The 14,994-nt window shown below is 46.2% G+C and overlaps 1 protein-coding gene across 1 annotated transcript; it reads left to right on the top strand.

The window, feature by feature from the left end:
- Positions 1 to 3,377: 3,377 nt before the first annotated feature.
- On the top strand, positions 3,378 to 14,897 carry LOC120028115 (proteasome activator complex subunit 2-like). Its single transcript, XM_038973297.1, has 11 exons — positions 3,378 to 3,518; positions 4,334 to 4,366; positions 4,501 to 4,563; positions 4,789 to 4,875; positions 7,992 to 8,040; positions 8,183 to 8,280; positions 8,800 to 8,868; positions 10,086 to 10,153; positions 10,260 to 10,314; positions 12,173 to 12,259; positions 14,492 to 14,897. Exons 1-11 carry the CDS (start codon positions 3,471 to 3,473, stop codon positions 14,570 to 14,572), a joined length of 738 nt encoding a protein of 245 aa, XP_038829225.1. The 5' UTR covers positions 3,378 to 3,470; the 3' UTR covers positions 14,573 to 14,897.
- Positions 14,898 to 14,994: the final 97 nt, after the last annotated feature.

The raw sequence follows: 14,994 nt of genomic DNA, 5'->3' as shown, positions 1-14,994 counted from the left end.
AGGGGCAGAACGACAGATTTTTACCTTGTCAGCTCAGGGATTCAATCTTGCAACCTTACGGTTAACTAGTCCAATGCTCTAACCACCTGCCTCATGAGGAGCCTGCCTGTTACGCGAATGCAGTAAGAAGCCAAGGTAAGTTGCTAGCTAGCATTAAACTATCTTATAAAAAAACAATCAATCAATCATAATCACTAGTTATAACTACACATGGTTGATGATATTACTAGTTTATCTAGCGTGTCCTGCGTTGCATATAATCGATGCGGTGCGCATTCGTGAAAAAGGACTGTTGTTGCTCCAACGTGTACCTAACCATAAACATCAATGCCTTTCTTAAAATCAATACACAGAAGTATATATTTTTAAACCTGCATATTTAGCTAAAAGAAATCCAGTTTAGCAGGCAATATTAACCAGGTGAAATTGTGTCACTTCTCTTGCGTTCATTGCACGCAGAGTCAAGGTATATGCAAAAGTTTGGGCCGCCTGGCTCATTGCGAACTAATTTGCCAGAATTTTACGTAATTATGACATAACATTGAAGGTTGTGCAATGTAACAGGAATATTTTGATTTATGGATGCCACCCGTTAGATAAAATACGGAACGGTTCCGTATTTCACTGAAAGAATAAACGTTTTGTTTTCGAGATGATAGTTTCCGGATTCGACCATATTAATGACCTAAGGCTCGTATTTCTGTGTGTTATTATGTTATAATTAAGTCTATGATTTGATATTTGACAGAGCAGTCTGACTGAGCGATGGTAGGCAGCAGCAGGCTCGTAAGCATTCATTCAAACAGCACTTTTGTGCGTTTTGCCAGCAGATCTTCACTGTGCTTCAAGCATTGAGCTGTTTATGACTTCAAGCCTATCAACTACCCCGATGTTAGGCTGGTGTAACCGATGTGAAATGGCTAGCTAGTTAGCGGGGTGCGCGCTAATAGCGTTTCAATCGGTGACGTCACTCGCTCTGAGACTTGGTGTAGTTGTTCCCCTTGCTCTGCAAGGGCCACGACTTTTGTGGAGCAATGGGTAATGATGCTTCGAGGGTAGCTGTTGTCGATGTGTTCCTGGTTCGAGCCCAGGTAGGGGCGAGGGGAGGGATGGAAGCTATACTGTTACACTGGCAATACTAAAGTGCCTATAAGAACATCCAATAGTCAAAGGTATATGAAATACAAATGGTATAGAGAGAAATAGTCCTATAATTCCTATAATAACTACAACCTAAAACTTCTTACCTGGGAATATTGAAGACTCATGTTAAAAGGAACCACCAGCTTTCCTATGTTCTCATGTTCTGAGCAAGGAACTTAAACGTTAGCTTTCTTACATGGCACATATTGCACTTTTACTTTCTTCTCCAACACTTTGTTTTTGCATTATTTAAACCAAATTGATCATGTTTCATTATTTATTTGAGGCTAAATTGATTGTATTGATGTATTATATTAAGTTAAAATAAGTGTTCATTCAGTATTGTTGTAATTGTCATTATTACAAATACATTTTAAAAAATTGTCAGATTAATCGGTATTGGCTTTTTTTGGTCCTCCAGTAATCGGTATCGGCGTTGAATCATAATCGGTCGACCTCTATAATGCATACAGAGCAGAATTAGGCCGATACCTGCTAATTATCAAAGTCCAGAAAAGAGCCGTTAAATTCTACAACCACCTAAAAGGAAGCGATTCCCAAACCTTCCATAACAAAGCCATCACCTACAAAGAGATAAACCTGGAGAAGAGTCCCCTAAGCAAGCTGGTCCTGGGGCTCTGTTCACAAACACAAACAGACCCCACAGAGCCCCAGGACAACAGCACAATTAGACCCAACCAAATCATGAGAAAGCAAAAAAATAATTACTTGACACATTGAAAGAATTAACAAAAAAACAGAGCAAACTAGAATGCCATTTGGCCCTAAACAGAGAGTACACAGTGGCAGAATACCTGACCACTGTGACTGACCCAAACTTAAGGAAAGCTTTGACTATGTACAGACTCAGTGAGCATAGCCTTGCTATTGAGAAAGGCCGCCGTAGGCAGACCTGGCTCTCAAGAGAAGACAGGCTATGTGCACACTGCCATCAAAATGAGGTGGAAACTGAGCTGCACTTCCTAACCTCCTGCCAAATGTATGACCATATTAGAGACACATATTTCCCTCAGATTACACAGATCCACAAAGAATTCGAGAACAGACCCGATTTTGATAAACTCCCATATCTACTGGGTGAAATTCCACAGTGTGCCATCACAGCAGCAAGATGTGTGACCTGTTGCCACAAGAAAAGGTCAACCAGTGAAGAACAAACACCATTGTAAATACAACCCATATTTATTTTCCCTTTTGTACTTTAACCATTTGTACATCGTTACAACACTGTATATATACATAATATGACATTTGAAATGTCTTTATTCTTTTGGAACTTCTGTGAGTGGAATGTTTACTGTTCATTTTTATTGTTTATTTCACTTTTGTATATTATCTATTTCACTTGCTTTGGCAATGTTAACATATGTTTCCCATGCCAATAAAGCCCCTTGAATTGAGAGAGAGTAAATACAACCTATATTTATTTTCCGTTTTGTACTATTTGCACATAAATGCAACACTGAATATGTACATAACATGCCATTTGAAATCAGTCAGTCAGTAAACATATGTTTCCCATGCCAATAAAGCCCCTTAATTTGAAATTTAAATTGAAAGAGAGAGGGGTGGGGGGGAGATGAACACACACTGTACATTAAAAAAAAACAAGACAATTCTGCCATCTGGTTCGCTTAATATAAGCAACTTTGATACTTAAGTATATTTAAAACCAAATACTTGTACTCAAGTAGTATTTTACTGGGTGACTCACTTCAGTAATTTTCAATTAAGGTATCTTTACTTTTACTCAAGTAGTAGAGTTGGGTACTTTTCCCACAGCTGCTGTTATGCATGTGTGGCATATCAGTCGAAGTGAAAGGTGAAGTGAGGACATCCCTCCTTGGGAAATAGAACAAGTCTTGATGTGTGCTTCCATCTGGTGGTCAATGATAATCAGTGAGTTTGAGAGAAAACTTTGGCATATTATCATTTAACTTTTATGCAAAATATCAATATGTCCCATGTGTTAGTTAGTTAGACGGTGAAATTAAGGGTGGCCTAACATTACATTTCCTCAGTGAAAACGCTTTATACTGTATGGGATAGTTTAGGACTCGGTCTTCAATTATGAGTTTATGAGCCAACTACTGTATTTGAAACGGCCGTTTAATTCAACAGTATGTACTAAATAAATATCAAGCCATTTCATTTTTGAAGGAATACATTCATTCAGTGGGTGTGGCTTGATCAGGCGGTTTTCGAATATAATCCTTTGAAATCGAAAGTGGGAGACTTTGAGGAAATAGACGGGTCCAACGACGGACCTTTTACTTTAAAACAGTACGCACAACCGTTCGCTCAAAATGTCGAAATCGTCTGTAATGAAAATAAAAAGCGTGAACGCAGTAAAGGTAAGCACGAACTCATGCACATGTTGTTAATAAATGTTAGGCGTTAATTGGGCTTTTTTTAAATTATTTTTTTACCTCATATGTTCCCCTTTAACTTTGCGCAAATGGTTTCATAAGAGCACCTTGGTTTCAACTGTTTTTCCTGCGACATGGCCTGCGAACAAAGATAAATTGTTCCATTTTGGTCTGTTACGCACAATTTGTTCGTTAAAATTGTAAAATCCTAGTCATTCTTCCAGACAAAAGCGAAAGCAAAAACCAACCTGGCTAAACGGTTTCACTGGGCCACGTTCAGCAGGATTGAACGTTCAGATATAAATAGTTCATGTAGACCTGTCTGACATGTAGAATACGGACTGACATTGTCTCGATTCATGGCATTTATATCTGCAACGTTCGAGAAAGTTTGGTAACTGAACATGGCCCAGGGGTGTATTCATTACGAACCAAACGGATCGAAACGGAGGGATCTACCTAAATGTGTCCAATAGAAATTCTCGTTTGCGTTTTCCGTTTGGTGTAAACGGTTTGTGGCAAATCAAAATCAGCGTAATGCTTACACTTTAGTTTTACGAGGTTGAGTGGGCGGTCCAGGTATAAACAAAATGCTTGGCAGTCCACTGGAACACAACCTTTGTATAGTTGTGTGTGTGTGAAGGCTCATTTACAATAGATTACACAATTATTACACAATTGATCCTAGTTTAACATTGACCCTGCTTGTGAGTTTAAGATGTTTTACAGTATAAGTTTAGTAAACATATTTCCAAATGTTGCACCACTTACACACGTCTTTTCATTCCCTTTGCCTTTAGGTGGAGAACTTCCACCAGTCTCTGTATCAACAGGTTAGTCATGTGTTTGCCTTATTGTGTTGAAAACAGATGTGTGCTGTTGCATTTACCATTTGAAATAGAAAAGGGGGCATGCTTTTCATGGGCGAATGGGGGAGTTAGGACTTACCAAGTTCCGTTTTTTTTAGGCAGATGATCTGTTTTCCAACTACATCCCATTGAAGATTTCTCAGCTGGACAAGCTGCTGAAGGTCAGCCTCGTTGATTAGTTCATGTGTCACGGTCTGTTCATTCCTACGTTGTGAAATTGATCTTCCTTCCACCCTCTACCTCCCTCCCTCCCTCCACCTCCCTTCCTCTCATCTATCTCTCCCTCCCTCTACCTCCCGTCCTCTCGACTTTCTCTCCCTCCCTCCCTCCACCCTCTACCTCCCGTCCTCTCATCTATCTCTCCCTCCCTCCCATGTCTCTTCCAGGAGGATGATCTCAACATCCCAGACCTGTCCACTCTCCAAGCCCCTCTGGACATCCCCATACCAGACCCTCCCACTGCGGAGGATGAGGTGACTGACTATCATGCTCTTCTAACCAGATACATTGTGTAGCATCCCAAATGTCACCCTATTCACTATTTAGTGCACTACTATGGGTCCTGGTCAAAAGTAGTGCACTATATAGGTAGTAGGGAATGCTGACCATATAGATCAACAGGATTTAATAACTTAACTGAATCCTCTTGGCTCCCTTGTGAGGATAGGATGTCCACCATCATGGCTCTCCACCTTACTCTCTTATGTGAAGAGGAGATCTCTGCTTTACTCAGTTCCTGTAGAGTGGTGTCTCCAGTTGGTTTTCGGCTACAGACTGACGGCTACAGACTGACTGACTGAATGGCGGCTACAGACTGACTGGCGGCTACAGACTGACGGCTACAGTCTGACTGACTGACGGCTACAGTCTGACTGACTGACGGCTACAGACTGACTGACGGCTACAGACTGACTGACTGACGACTATAGACTGACGGCTACAGACTGACTGACTGACGACTACAGACTGACTGACTGACGGCTACAGACTGACTGACTGGCGGCTACAGACTGACTGACGGCTACAGACTGACTGACTGACAGCTACAGACTGACTGACGGCTACAGACTGACTGACGGCTACAGACTGACTGACTGACTGGCGGCTACAGACTGACTGACTGAATGGCGGCTACAGACTGACGGCTACAGACTGACTGACGGCTACAGTCTGACTGACTGACGGCTACAGACTGACTGACGGCTACAGACTGACTGACTGACGACTATAGACTGACGGCTACAGACTGACTGACTGACGACTACAGACTGACTGACTGACAGCTACAGACTGACTGTCTGATGGCTACAGACTGACTGACTGACGGCTACAGACTGACTGACTGACAGCTACAGACTGACTGACGGCTACAGACTGACTGACGGCTACAGACTGACTGACTGACAGCTACAGACTGACTGTCTGATGGCTACAGACTGACTGACGGCTACAGACTGACTGACTGACGGCTACAGACTGACTGACGGCTACAGACTGACTGACTGACAGACTGACGGCTACAGACTGACGGCTACAGACTGACGACTACAGACTGACTGACGACTACAGACTGACTGACGGCTACAGACTGACTGACTGACGGCTACAGACTGACGGCTACAGTCTGACTGACTGACGGCTACAGACTGACGGCTACAGACTGACTGACTGACGGCTACAGACTGACTGACGGCTACAGACTGACTGACAGCTACAGACTGAATGGCGGCTACAGACTGACGGGCTGCTACAGACTGACGGCTACAGTCTGACTGACTGACGGCTACAGACTGACTGACTGACGGCTACAGACTGACTGACGGCTACAGACTGACTGACGGCTACAGACTGACTGACTGATGGCTATGACTACAGACTGACGGCTACAGACTGACGGCTACAGACTGACTGACTGACAGCTACAGACTGACTGTCTGATGGCTACAGACTGACTGACTGACGGCTACAGACTGACTGACTGACGGCTACAGACTGACTGACTGACGGCTACAGACTGACTGACTGACGGCTACAGACTGACGGCTACAGACTGACTGACTGACGGCTACAGACTGACTGACTGACTGGCGGCTACAGACTGACTGACTGAATGGCGGCTACAGACTGACTGACTGAATGGCGGCTACAGACTGACGGCTACAGACTGACTGACGGCTACAGACTGACTGACGGCTACAGACAGACTGACGGCTACAGACTGACTGACGGCTACAGACTGACTGACGGCTACAGACTGACTGACGGCTACAGACTGACGGCTACAGACTGACTGATGGCTATGACTACAGACTGACAGACTGACGGCTACAGACTGACTGACTGACGGCTACAGACTGACTGACTGACGGCTACAGACTGACGGCTACAGACTGACTGACGGCTACAGACTGACGGCTACAGACTGACTGACGGCTACAGACTGACGGCTACAGACTGACTGACTGACGGCTACAGACTGACTGACTGACGGCTACAGACTGACTGACTGACGGCTACAGACTGACTGTCTGACGACTACAGACTGACTGACTGACGGCTACAGACTGACGGCTACAGACTGACTGACGGCTACAGACTGACTGACGGCTACAGACTGACTGACTGACGGCTACAGACTGACTGACTGACGGCTACAGACTGACTGACTGACGGCTACAGACTGACTGGCGGCTACAGACTGACTGGCGGCTACAGACTGACTGGCGGCTACAGACTGACTGACTGATGGCTATGACTACAGACTGACGGACTGACGGCTACAGACTGACGGCTACAGACTGACTGACGGCTACAGACTGACTGACGGCTACAGACAGACTGACGGCTACAGACTGACGGCTACAGACTGACTGACGGCTACAGACTGACGGCTACAGACTGACTGTCTGATGGCTACAGACTGACTGACTGACGGCTACAGACTGACTGACTGACGGCTACAGACTGACTGACTGACGGCTACAGACTGACTGACTGACGGCTACAGACTGACTGACTGGCGGCTACAGACTGACTGACTGAATGGCGGCTACAGACTGACTGACGGCTACAGACTGACTGACGGCTACAGACTGACGGCTACAGACTGACGGGCGGCTACAGACTGACTGACTGACGGCTACAGACTGACTGACTGACGGCTACAGACTGACTGACTGGCGGCTACAGACTGACTGACTGGCGGCTACAGACTGACTGACTGGCGGCTACAGACTGACTGACTGGCGGCTACAGACTGACTGACTGGCGGCTACAGACTGACGGCTACAGACTGACTGACGGCTACAGACTGACGGCTACAGACTGACTGACGGCTACAGACTGACTGACGGCTACAGACTGACTGACTGACGGCTACAGACTGACTGACTGGCGGCTACAGACTGACTGACGGCTACAGACTGACGGCTACAGACTGACTGACTGACGGCTACAGACTGACTGACTGACGGCTACAGACTGACTGACGGCTACAGACTGACTGACTGACGGCTACAGACTGACTGACTGACGGCTACAGACTGACTGACGTCTATAGGTACAGACTGACTGATTTTTCTCCCTCCAGGAAATGGAGACTGACGAGAATGATGACAAGAAGAAGAAGAAGAAGAAAGGTGAGAGACAGCGGTCAGAGTCATGGCTGTCAACGTGTGGCTGTTGTTCCCTGGCTTAAGACCAACCATTTAAAATAGGCTGAGAAAATCATTCCAGGAAGTGTGTTGAATCAGCTGGTGTTATTCCTTTTGTGTCTTTCAGCTCCAAGCTGTGGCTTCATCAAAGGGAATGAGAAGATTGTGAAGCTGCTGGACAGAGTGAAACCAGAGATCCTAGCACTGAGAGAGACCATCATTACAGTAAGAATAACCAGAGATACTATCACTGAGAGAGACCATCATTACAGTAAGAATAACCAGAGATACTATCACTGAGAGAGACCATCATTACAGTAAGAATAACCAGAGATCCTAGCACTGAGAGAGACCATCATTACAGTAAGAATAACCAGAGATCCTAGCACTGAGAGAGACCATCATTACAGTAAGAATAACCAGAGATCCTATCACTGAGAGAGACCATCATTACAGTAAGAATAACCAGAGATCATATCACTGAGGGAGACCATCATTACAGTAAGAATAACCAGAGATCCTAGCACTGAGACCATCATTACAGTAAGAATAACCAGAGATCCTATCACTGAAGGAGACCATCATTACAGTAAGAATAACCAGAGATCCTATCACTGAAGGAGACCATCATTACAGTAAGAATACAATAGAAGAAACAGTGACATCTTGTGGTGAACTGAAAGAGATGCAAATGTTGGTGAAGATGCACATGTTCTGTAGTCATTGGTGTCTGTGTCGTTTTAGGTGTCCTGCTGGATTCAGCATCTCATCCCCAAAATAGAGGATGGGAACGACTTTGGCGTTGCAATCCAGGTAAACGGTCAACACTTGTTCATCTTTAAAGTCAAGTGGTCATTCCTGAAAAAGGGAACGCTGCTACAGATGGAACTGTATTCTCCTGAGGCCTCATTTATAACCGTTGTGTAAATGTCACACTAAATATCTGAATGCGAAATTTTTGAAAATACGTCTACAAATATGGATTTTAGAAAAACTTAACGCTCGTCATACATACGCATGTTTCCCGCTATAAATCAGAGCCATCCTAAAACGGTGCGCGTGTGAACGAGCATTATAACGCCGCCTGGAAAATGCCCTCCATTCCATTATGTTGACAATAACTCCCTTTATTCGCTGTATAATTTGGAACTATTGGAATTAGGCCACGACAGTTTCTAAAAGAAAGAACAAATTTGATCAAATGTTTTGAGGTATTGGCAGAATGCTTTAATCTTTTGAAGTAACTTATGCTGTATTTGGCAAAGGACTGTGACAGTTTCTGAAAGAAAACAATGGCAAATTGTTGTGGACCTGTCAGCAGAACGTTTCAATTGAACAATGTTTTGAAATCGACTTTCCCCCCCAACCTAAATATGCTGGTCTGCCCGCGAATTCTGAAACATTGTATAGGCTAATCCCAAAAAATTGAAAATACAGTACTAGCATACGTACTTTAGTGTAAAAAAAATAAATAAACTGTCTGATCACCTGTTAAATTCGACTGTGTATTATAAAAACTGTGCTGTCTATGGGATCGCATACAGCAACACTTTAAATACATAGCCTATCTATTTTACTAGGCCCAATTAAATGCGATTCGCATGGTAATTTGTTGTACGGCTACTTCGTGAATATGCATATTTTCTGCTAGAAAACAAGTAATTTATTCTGCAATAGAAAAAATATTTATTTATTATTTATTATTTTACTTTATTTTAGATTCCCCCAATAAAATGCGTAGAATTTCACTCTTCTCACTAGCAAATGGCTGTAATGTTGTTTTAAGCATGGTCATCATATCCTCCATTTGCACATCCTTACCTGCCTGCTTGCAATAGAATACTTCATCCACTACAAAAAATGTACGTTTGCGTGTAGGTACAGGACATCCTCACGCCATGTTACGTTTTTAAAAAATAAAATCGCAACTTTTGTGGGAAAAACTGCTTGGTGCATGTTTTGGGGGTAGATTTTGTACGTACGCAGCGTTTATAACTGAGGCTCATGGTGTTTCCTTGTGCCATATCCAGGAGAAAATCTTGGAGAGAATAGCTGCAGTGAAGACAAAAGTGGACGGCTTCCACACCAACATGAACAAGTATGACACATTTTCATGCTTTCAAGTAACCTAGAGCTCTTGGAGGTCATAGTATATTTTGACAAAATAAATATTATACATGTGACCGTCACCATTGTTCCTTCAGGTACTTTTCAGAGAGGGGAGATGCAGTGGCCAAAGCCTCCAAGGCAACTCATGTGGTGAGAACATTTATAGACACGACCCAATTCTGTATTCAACTATGACCTGATGTCGTAACACATCCCTCCTTGTTCCCTTCCTTCCTCATCCTGATGTCGTAACACATCCCTCCTCGTCCTCATCCTGATGTCGTAACACATCCCTCGTCCTCATCCTGATGTCGTAACACATCCCTCCTTGTTCCCTTCCTTCCTCATCCTGATGTCGTAACACATCCCTCCTTGTTCCCTTCCTTCCTCATCCTGATGTCGTAACACATCCCTCCTTGTCCTCATCCTGATGTCGTAACACATCCCTCCTTGTCCTCTTCCTTCCTCTTCCTGATGTCGTAACACATCCCTCCTTGTCCTCTTCCTTCCTCATCCTGATGTCGTAACACATCCCTCCTCGTCCTCATCCTGATGTCGTAACACATCCCTCCTCGTCCTCATCCTGATGTCGTAACACATCCCTCCTTGTCCTCATCCTGATGTCGTAACACATCCCTCCTTGTTCCCTTCCTTCCTCATCCTGATGTCGTAACACATCCCTCCTTGTCCCCTTCCTTCCTCATCCTGATGTCGTAACACATCCCTCCTTGTCCTCATCCTGATGTCGTAACACATCCCTCCTTGTCCTCTTCCTTCCTCTTCCTGATGTCGTAACACATCCCTCCTTGTCCCCTTCCTTCCTCATCCTGATGTCGTAACACATCCCTCCTTGTCCTCATCCTGATGTCGTAACACATCCCTCCTTGTCCCCTTCCTTCCTCATCCTGATGTCGTAACACATCCCTCCTTGTCCTCATCCTGATGTCGTAACACATCCCTCCTTGTCCTCATCCTGATGTCGTAACACATCCCTCCTCGTCCTCATCCTGATGTCGTAACACATCCCTCCTCGTCCTCATCCTGATGTCGTAACACATCCCTCCTTGTCCTCATCCTGATGTCGTAACACATCCCTCCTTGTCCTCTTCCTGATGTCGTAACACATCCCTCCTTGTCCTCTTCCTGATGTCGTAACACATCCCTCCTTGTTCCCTTCCTTCCTCATCCTGATGTCGTAACACATCCCTCCTTGTTCCCTTCCTTCCTCATCCTGATGTCGTAACACATCCCTCCTTGTTCCCTTCCTTCCTCATCCTGATGTCGTAACACATCCCTCCTTGTCCCCTTCCTTCCTCATCCTGATGTCGTAACACATCCCTCCTCGTCCTCATCCTGATGTCGTAACACATCCCTCCTTGTCCCCTTCCTTCCTCATCCTGATGTCGTAACACATCCCTCCTTGTCCCCTTCCTTCCTCTTCCTGATGTCGTAACACATCCCTCCTTGTCCTCATCCTGATGTCGTAACACATCCCTCCTTGTCCCCTTCCTTCCTCATCCTGATGTCGTAACACATCCCTCCTTGTCCTCATCCTGATGTCGTAACACATCCCTCCTTGTCCTCTTCCTTCCTCTTCCTGATGTCGTAACACATCCCTCGTCCTCATCCTGATGTCGTAACACATCCCTCCTTGTTCCCTTCCTTCCTCATCCTGATGTCGTAACACATCCCTCCTCGTCCTCATCCTGATGTCGTAACACATCCCTCCTTGTCCTCTTCCTTCCTCATCCTGATGTCGTAACACATCCCTCCTTGTCCTCTTCCTTCCTCATCCTGATGTCGTAACACATCCCTCCTTGTTCCCTTCCTTCCTCATCCTGATGTCGTAACACATCCCTCCTTGTTCCCTTCCTTCCTCATCCTGATGTCGTAACACATCCCTCCTTGTCCTCTTCCTTCCTCATCCTGATGTCGTAACACATCCCTCCTTGTCCCCTTCCTTCCTCATCCCTCTGTTTTTTCTCCTCCTCCTTCTGGTTAAAATCAGATGGACTACCGCTCACTGGTCCATGAGAAGGATGAGGCTGTCTACTCTGACATCAGAGTCATCCTCCTGGACATCCGTGGCTTCTATGTGAGTGACTGATTTAATCTCAAATGGCAACTAGTTCGTATATAGTGCACTACTTTTGACCAGGGCCATATGGACTCAGGACAAAAGTAGTGCACTATATAGTGAAAAGGGTACCATTTGGGACAGGCAAGATACTGTCTTAAAGTTAGACACAAAAACGAAACTTAACAGGAAGCATAGAAATAGTGCATATAGAACAGATCTACAATTTTAGACTTTCTTTCAATGAGGACGACAGATCTATAACTCACATTTCTATGTGAATTTGGTCAGGTCGCCCCCTAAAAAAAAGGTACATATTGCAGCTTTAATAAGTCACTCTATAAGTGAACAAGTCAAGGTCACTCATAAATGAACGTTTGTCAGATGTTTTCAGACCTCAAAAGTAGACGCAACGTCAAGATGAAACCATTTCCCACAACGTCGGTTGTGCAGATCCAGCTATAGGCCTATAGGGGCGGCAGGTAGCCTAGTGGTTAGAGCGTAGGGGAGGCAGGTAGCCTAGTGGTTAGAGCGTAGGGGCGGCAGGTAGCCTAGTGGTTAGAGCGTAGGGGCGGCAGGTAGCCTAGTGGTTAGAGCGTAGGGGCGGCAGGTAGCCTAGTGGTTAGAGCGTAGGGGCGGCAGGTAGCCTAGTGGTTAGAGCGTAGGGGCGGCAGGTAGCCTAGTGGTTAGAGCGTAGGGGCGGCAGGTAGCCTAGTGGTTAGAGCGTAGGGGCGGCAGGTAGCCTAGTGGTTAGAGCGTAGGGGCGGCAGGTAGCCTAGTGGTTAGAGCGTAGGGGCGGCAGGTAGCCTAGTGGTTAGAGCGTAGGGGCGGCAGGTAGCCTAGTGGTTAGAGCGTAGGGGCGGCAGGTAGCCTAGTGGTTAGAGCGTAGGGGCGGCAGGTAGCCTAGTGGTTAGAGCGTAGGGGCGGCAGGTAGCCTAGTGGTTAGAGCGTAGGGGCGGCAGGTAGCCTAGTGGTTAGAGCGTAGGGGCGGCAGGTAGCCTAGTGGTTAGAGCGTAGGGGCGGCAGGTAGCCTAGTGGTTAGAGCGTAGGGGCGGCAGGTAGCCTAGTGGTTAGAGCGTAGGGGCGGCAGGTAGCCTAGTGGTTAGAGCGTAGGGGCGGCAGGTAGCCTAGTGGTTAGAGCATAGGGGCGGCAGGTAGCCTAGTGGTTAGAGCGTAGGGGCGGCAGGTAGCCTAGTGGTTAGAGCGTAGGGGCGGCAGGTAGCCTAGTGGTTAGAGCGTAGGGGCGGCAGGTAGCCTAGTGGTTAGAGCGTAGGGGCGGCAGGTAGCCTAGTGGTTAGAGCGTAGGGGCGGCAGGTAGCCTAGTGGTTAGAGCGTAGGGGCGGCAGGTAGCCTAGTGGTTAGAGCGTAGGGGCGGCAGGTAGCCTAGTGGTTAGAGCGTAGGGGCGGCAGGTAGCCTAGTGGTTAGAGCGTAGGGGCGGCAGGTAGCCTAGTGGTTAGAGCGTAGAGGTGGCAGGTAGCCTAGTGGTTAGAGCGTAGAGGAGGCAGGTAGCCTAGTGGTTAGAGCGTAGGGGCGGCAGGTAGCCTAGTGGTTAGAGCGTAGGGGCGGCAGGTAGCCTAGTGGTTAGAGCGTAGGGGCGGCAGGTAGCCTAGTGGTTAGACCGTTGGGGGCGGCAGGTAGCCTAGTGGTTAGACCGTTGGGGGCGGCAGGTAGCCTAGTGGTTAGACCGTTGGGGGCGGCAGGTAGCCTAGTGGTTAGACCGTTGGGGGCGGCAGGTAGCCTAGTGGTTAGACCGTAGGGGCGGCAGGTAGCCTAGTGGTTAGAGTGTAGGGGCGGCAGGTAGACTAGTGGCTAGAGTGTAGAGGCGGCAGGTAGCCTAGTGGTTAGAGTGTAGGGGCGGCAGGTAGCCTAGTGGTTAGAGTGTAGGGGCGGCAGGTAGCCTAGTGGTTAGAGTGTAGGGGCGGCAGGTAGCCTAGTGGCTAGAGTGTAGGGGCGGCAGGTAGCCTAGTGGTTAGAGTGTAGGGGCGGCAGGTAGCCTTTGGGTTAGAGCGTTGGATTAGTAACCGAAAGGTTGCAAGATTGAATCCCCGAGCTGACAAGTTAAAAATCTGTCGTTCTGCCCCTGAACAAGGCAGTTAACCCGCGTTTCCCCGGTAGGCTGTCATAGTAAATAAGAATTTGTTTTTAACTGACTTGCCTAGTTAAATAAAAGGTTAAAAAAATAAAAAACCCAAATGAAAAGATAACACCAGTATACAAGACCACTCACTTCATCAATGTGTGTGTTGCAGGCGGAACTGTATGACATCATCAGCAAGAACCTGGAAAAAGTGACCAATCCGAAAGGAGAAGAGAAACCTTCAATGTACTGAGATGCATGCGAGGAGGAGGAAGGAGCCTTGTACTCTTTCCTACTCTATTGCTATTTGGCATGTTAGCACAAAACAGACCGGCTCCCAGGTGAAGGGATGAAGAAGAATGAGAGAATAGTGGGGTTGAATTCATTTCAACCATGTGATCTTTTCCAGGTGTATACTACAATACCAATCAAAATTTAATCAGTCCCGTTTGAACATCAGCAACAAAGCTGTTTCTATTTGTACCATCAGCCCTTCTATTTGTACCATCAGCCACAGTGTCCAGATTAGCCTGTTGTTTTTTCATGCTAATAAACTCATCTTAATATTGAACACTGAACCTAGAGACTAAATGATGATTGCAACTCTGGAAGCAACAGCTGCACTATTAAAAAAGACTAGACACACCATAAACAGGCTGTAGATCACCTGCTGGG

This window comes from Salvelinus namaycush, chromosome 33 (genome assembly GCF_016432855.1).
Source record: "Salvelinus namaycush isolate Seneca chromosome 33, SaNama_1.0, whole genome shotgun sequence".
NCBI lineage: Eukaryota > Metazoa > Chordata > Actinopteri > Salmoniformes > Salmonidae > Salvelinus > Salvelinus namaycush.
Note: the sequence above shows the minus strand (reverse complement) of the source record. Positions and strands in the feature narration are given on the sequence as shown.

What these genes read in the sequence shown, in the direction of transcription:
- LOC120028115 (XM_038973297.1), top strand. Translation starts at nt 3,471, where the DNA reads ATGTCGAAATCGTCTGTAATGAAAATAAAAAGCGTGAACGCAGTAAAG. An exon ending in CTCCCACTGCGGAGGATGAG is followed by an intron (nt 4,876 to 7,991) that starts GTGACTGACTAT and finishes TTCTCCCTCCAG; the next exon opens with GAAATGGAGACTGACGAGAA. An exon ending in TGGACATCCGTGGCTTCTAT is followed by an intron (nt 12,260 to 14,491) that starts GTGAGTGACTGA and finishes TGTGTGTTGCAG; the next exon opens with GCGGAACTGTATGACATCAT.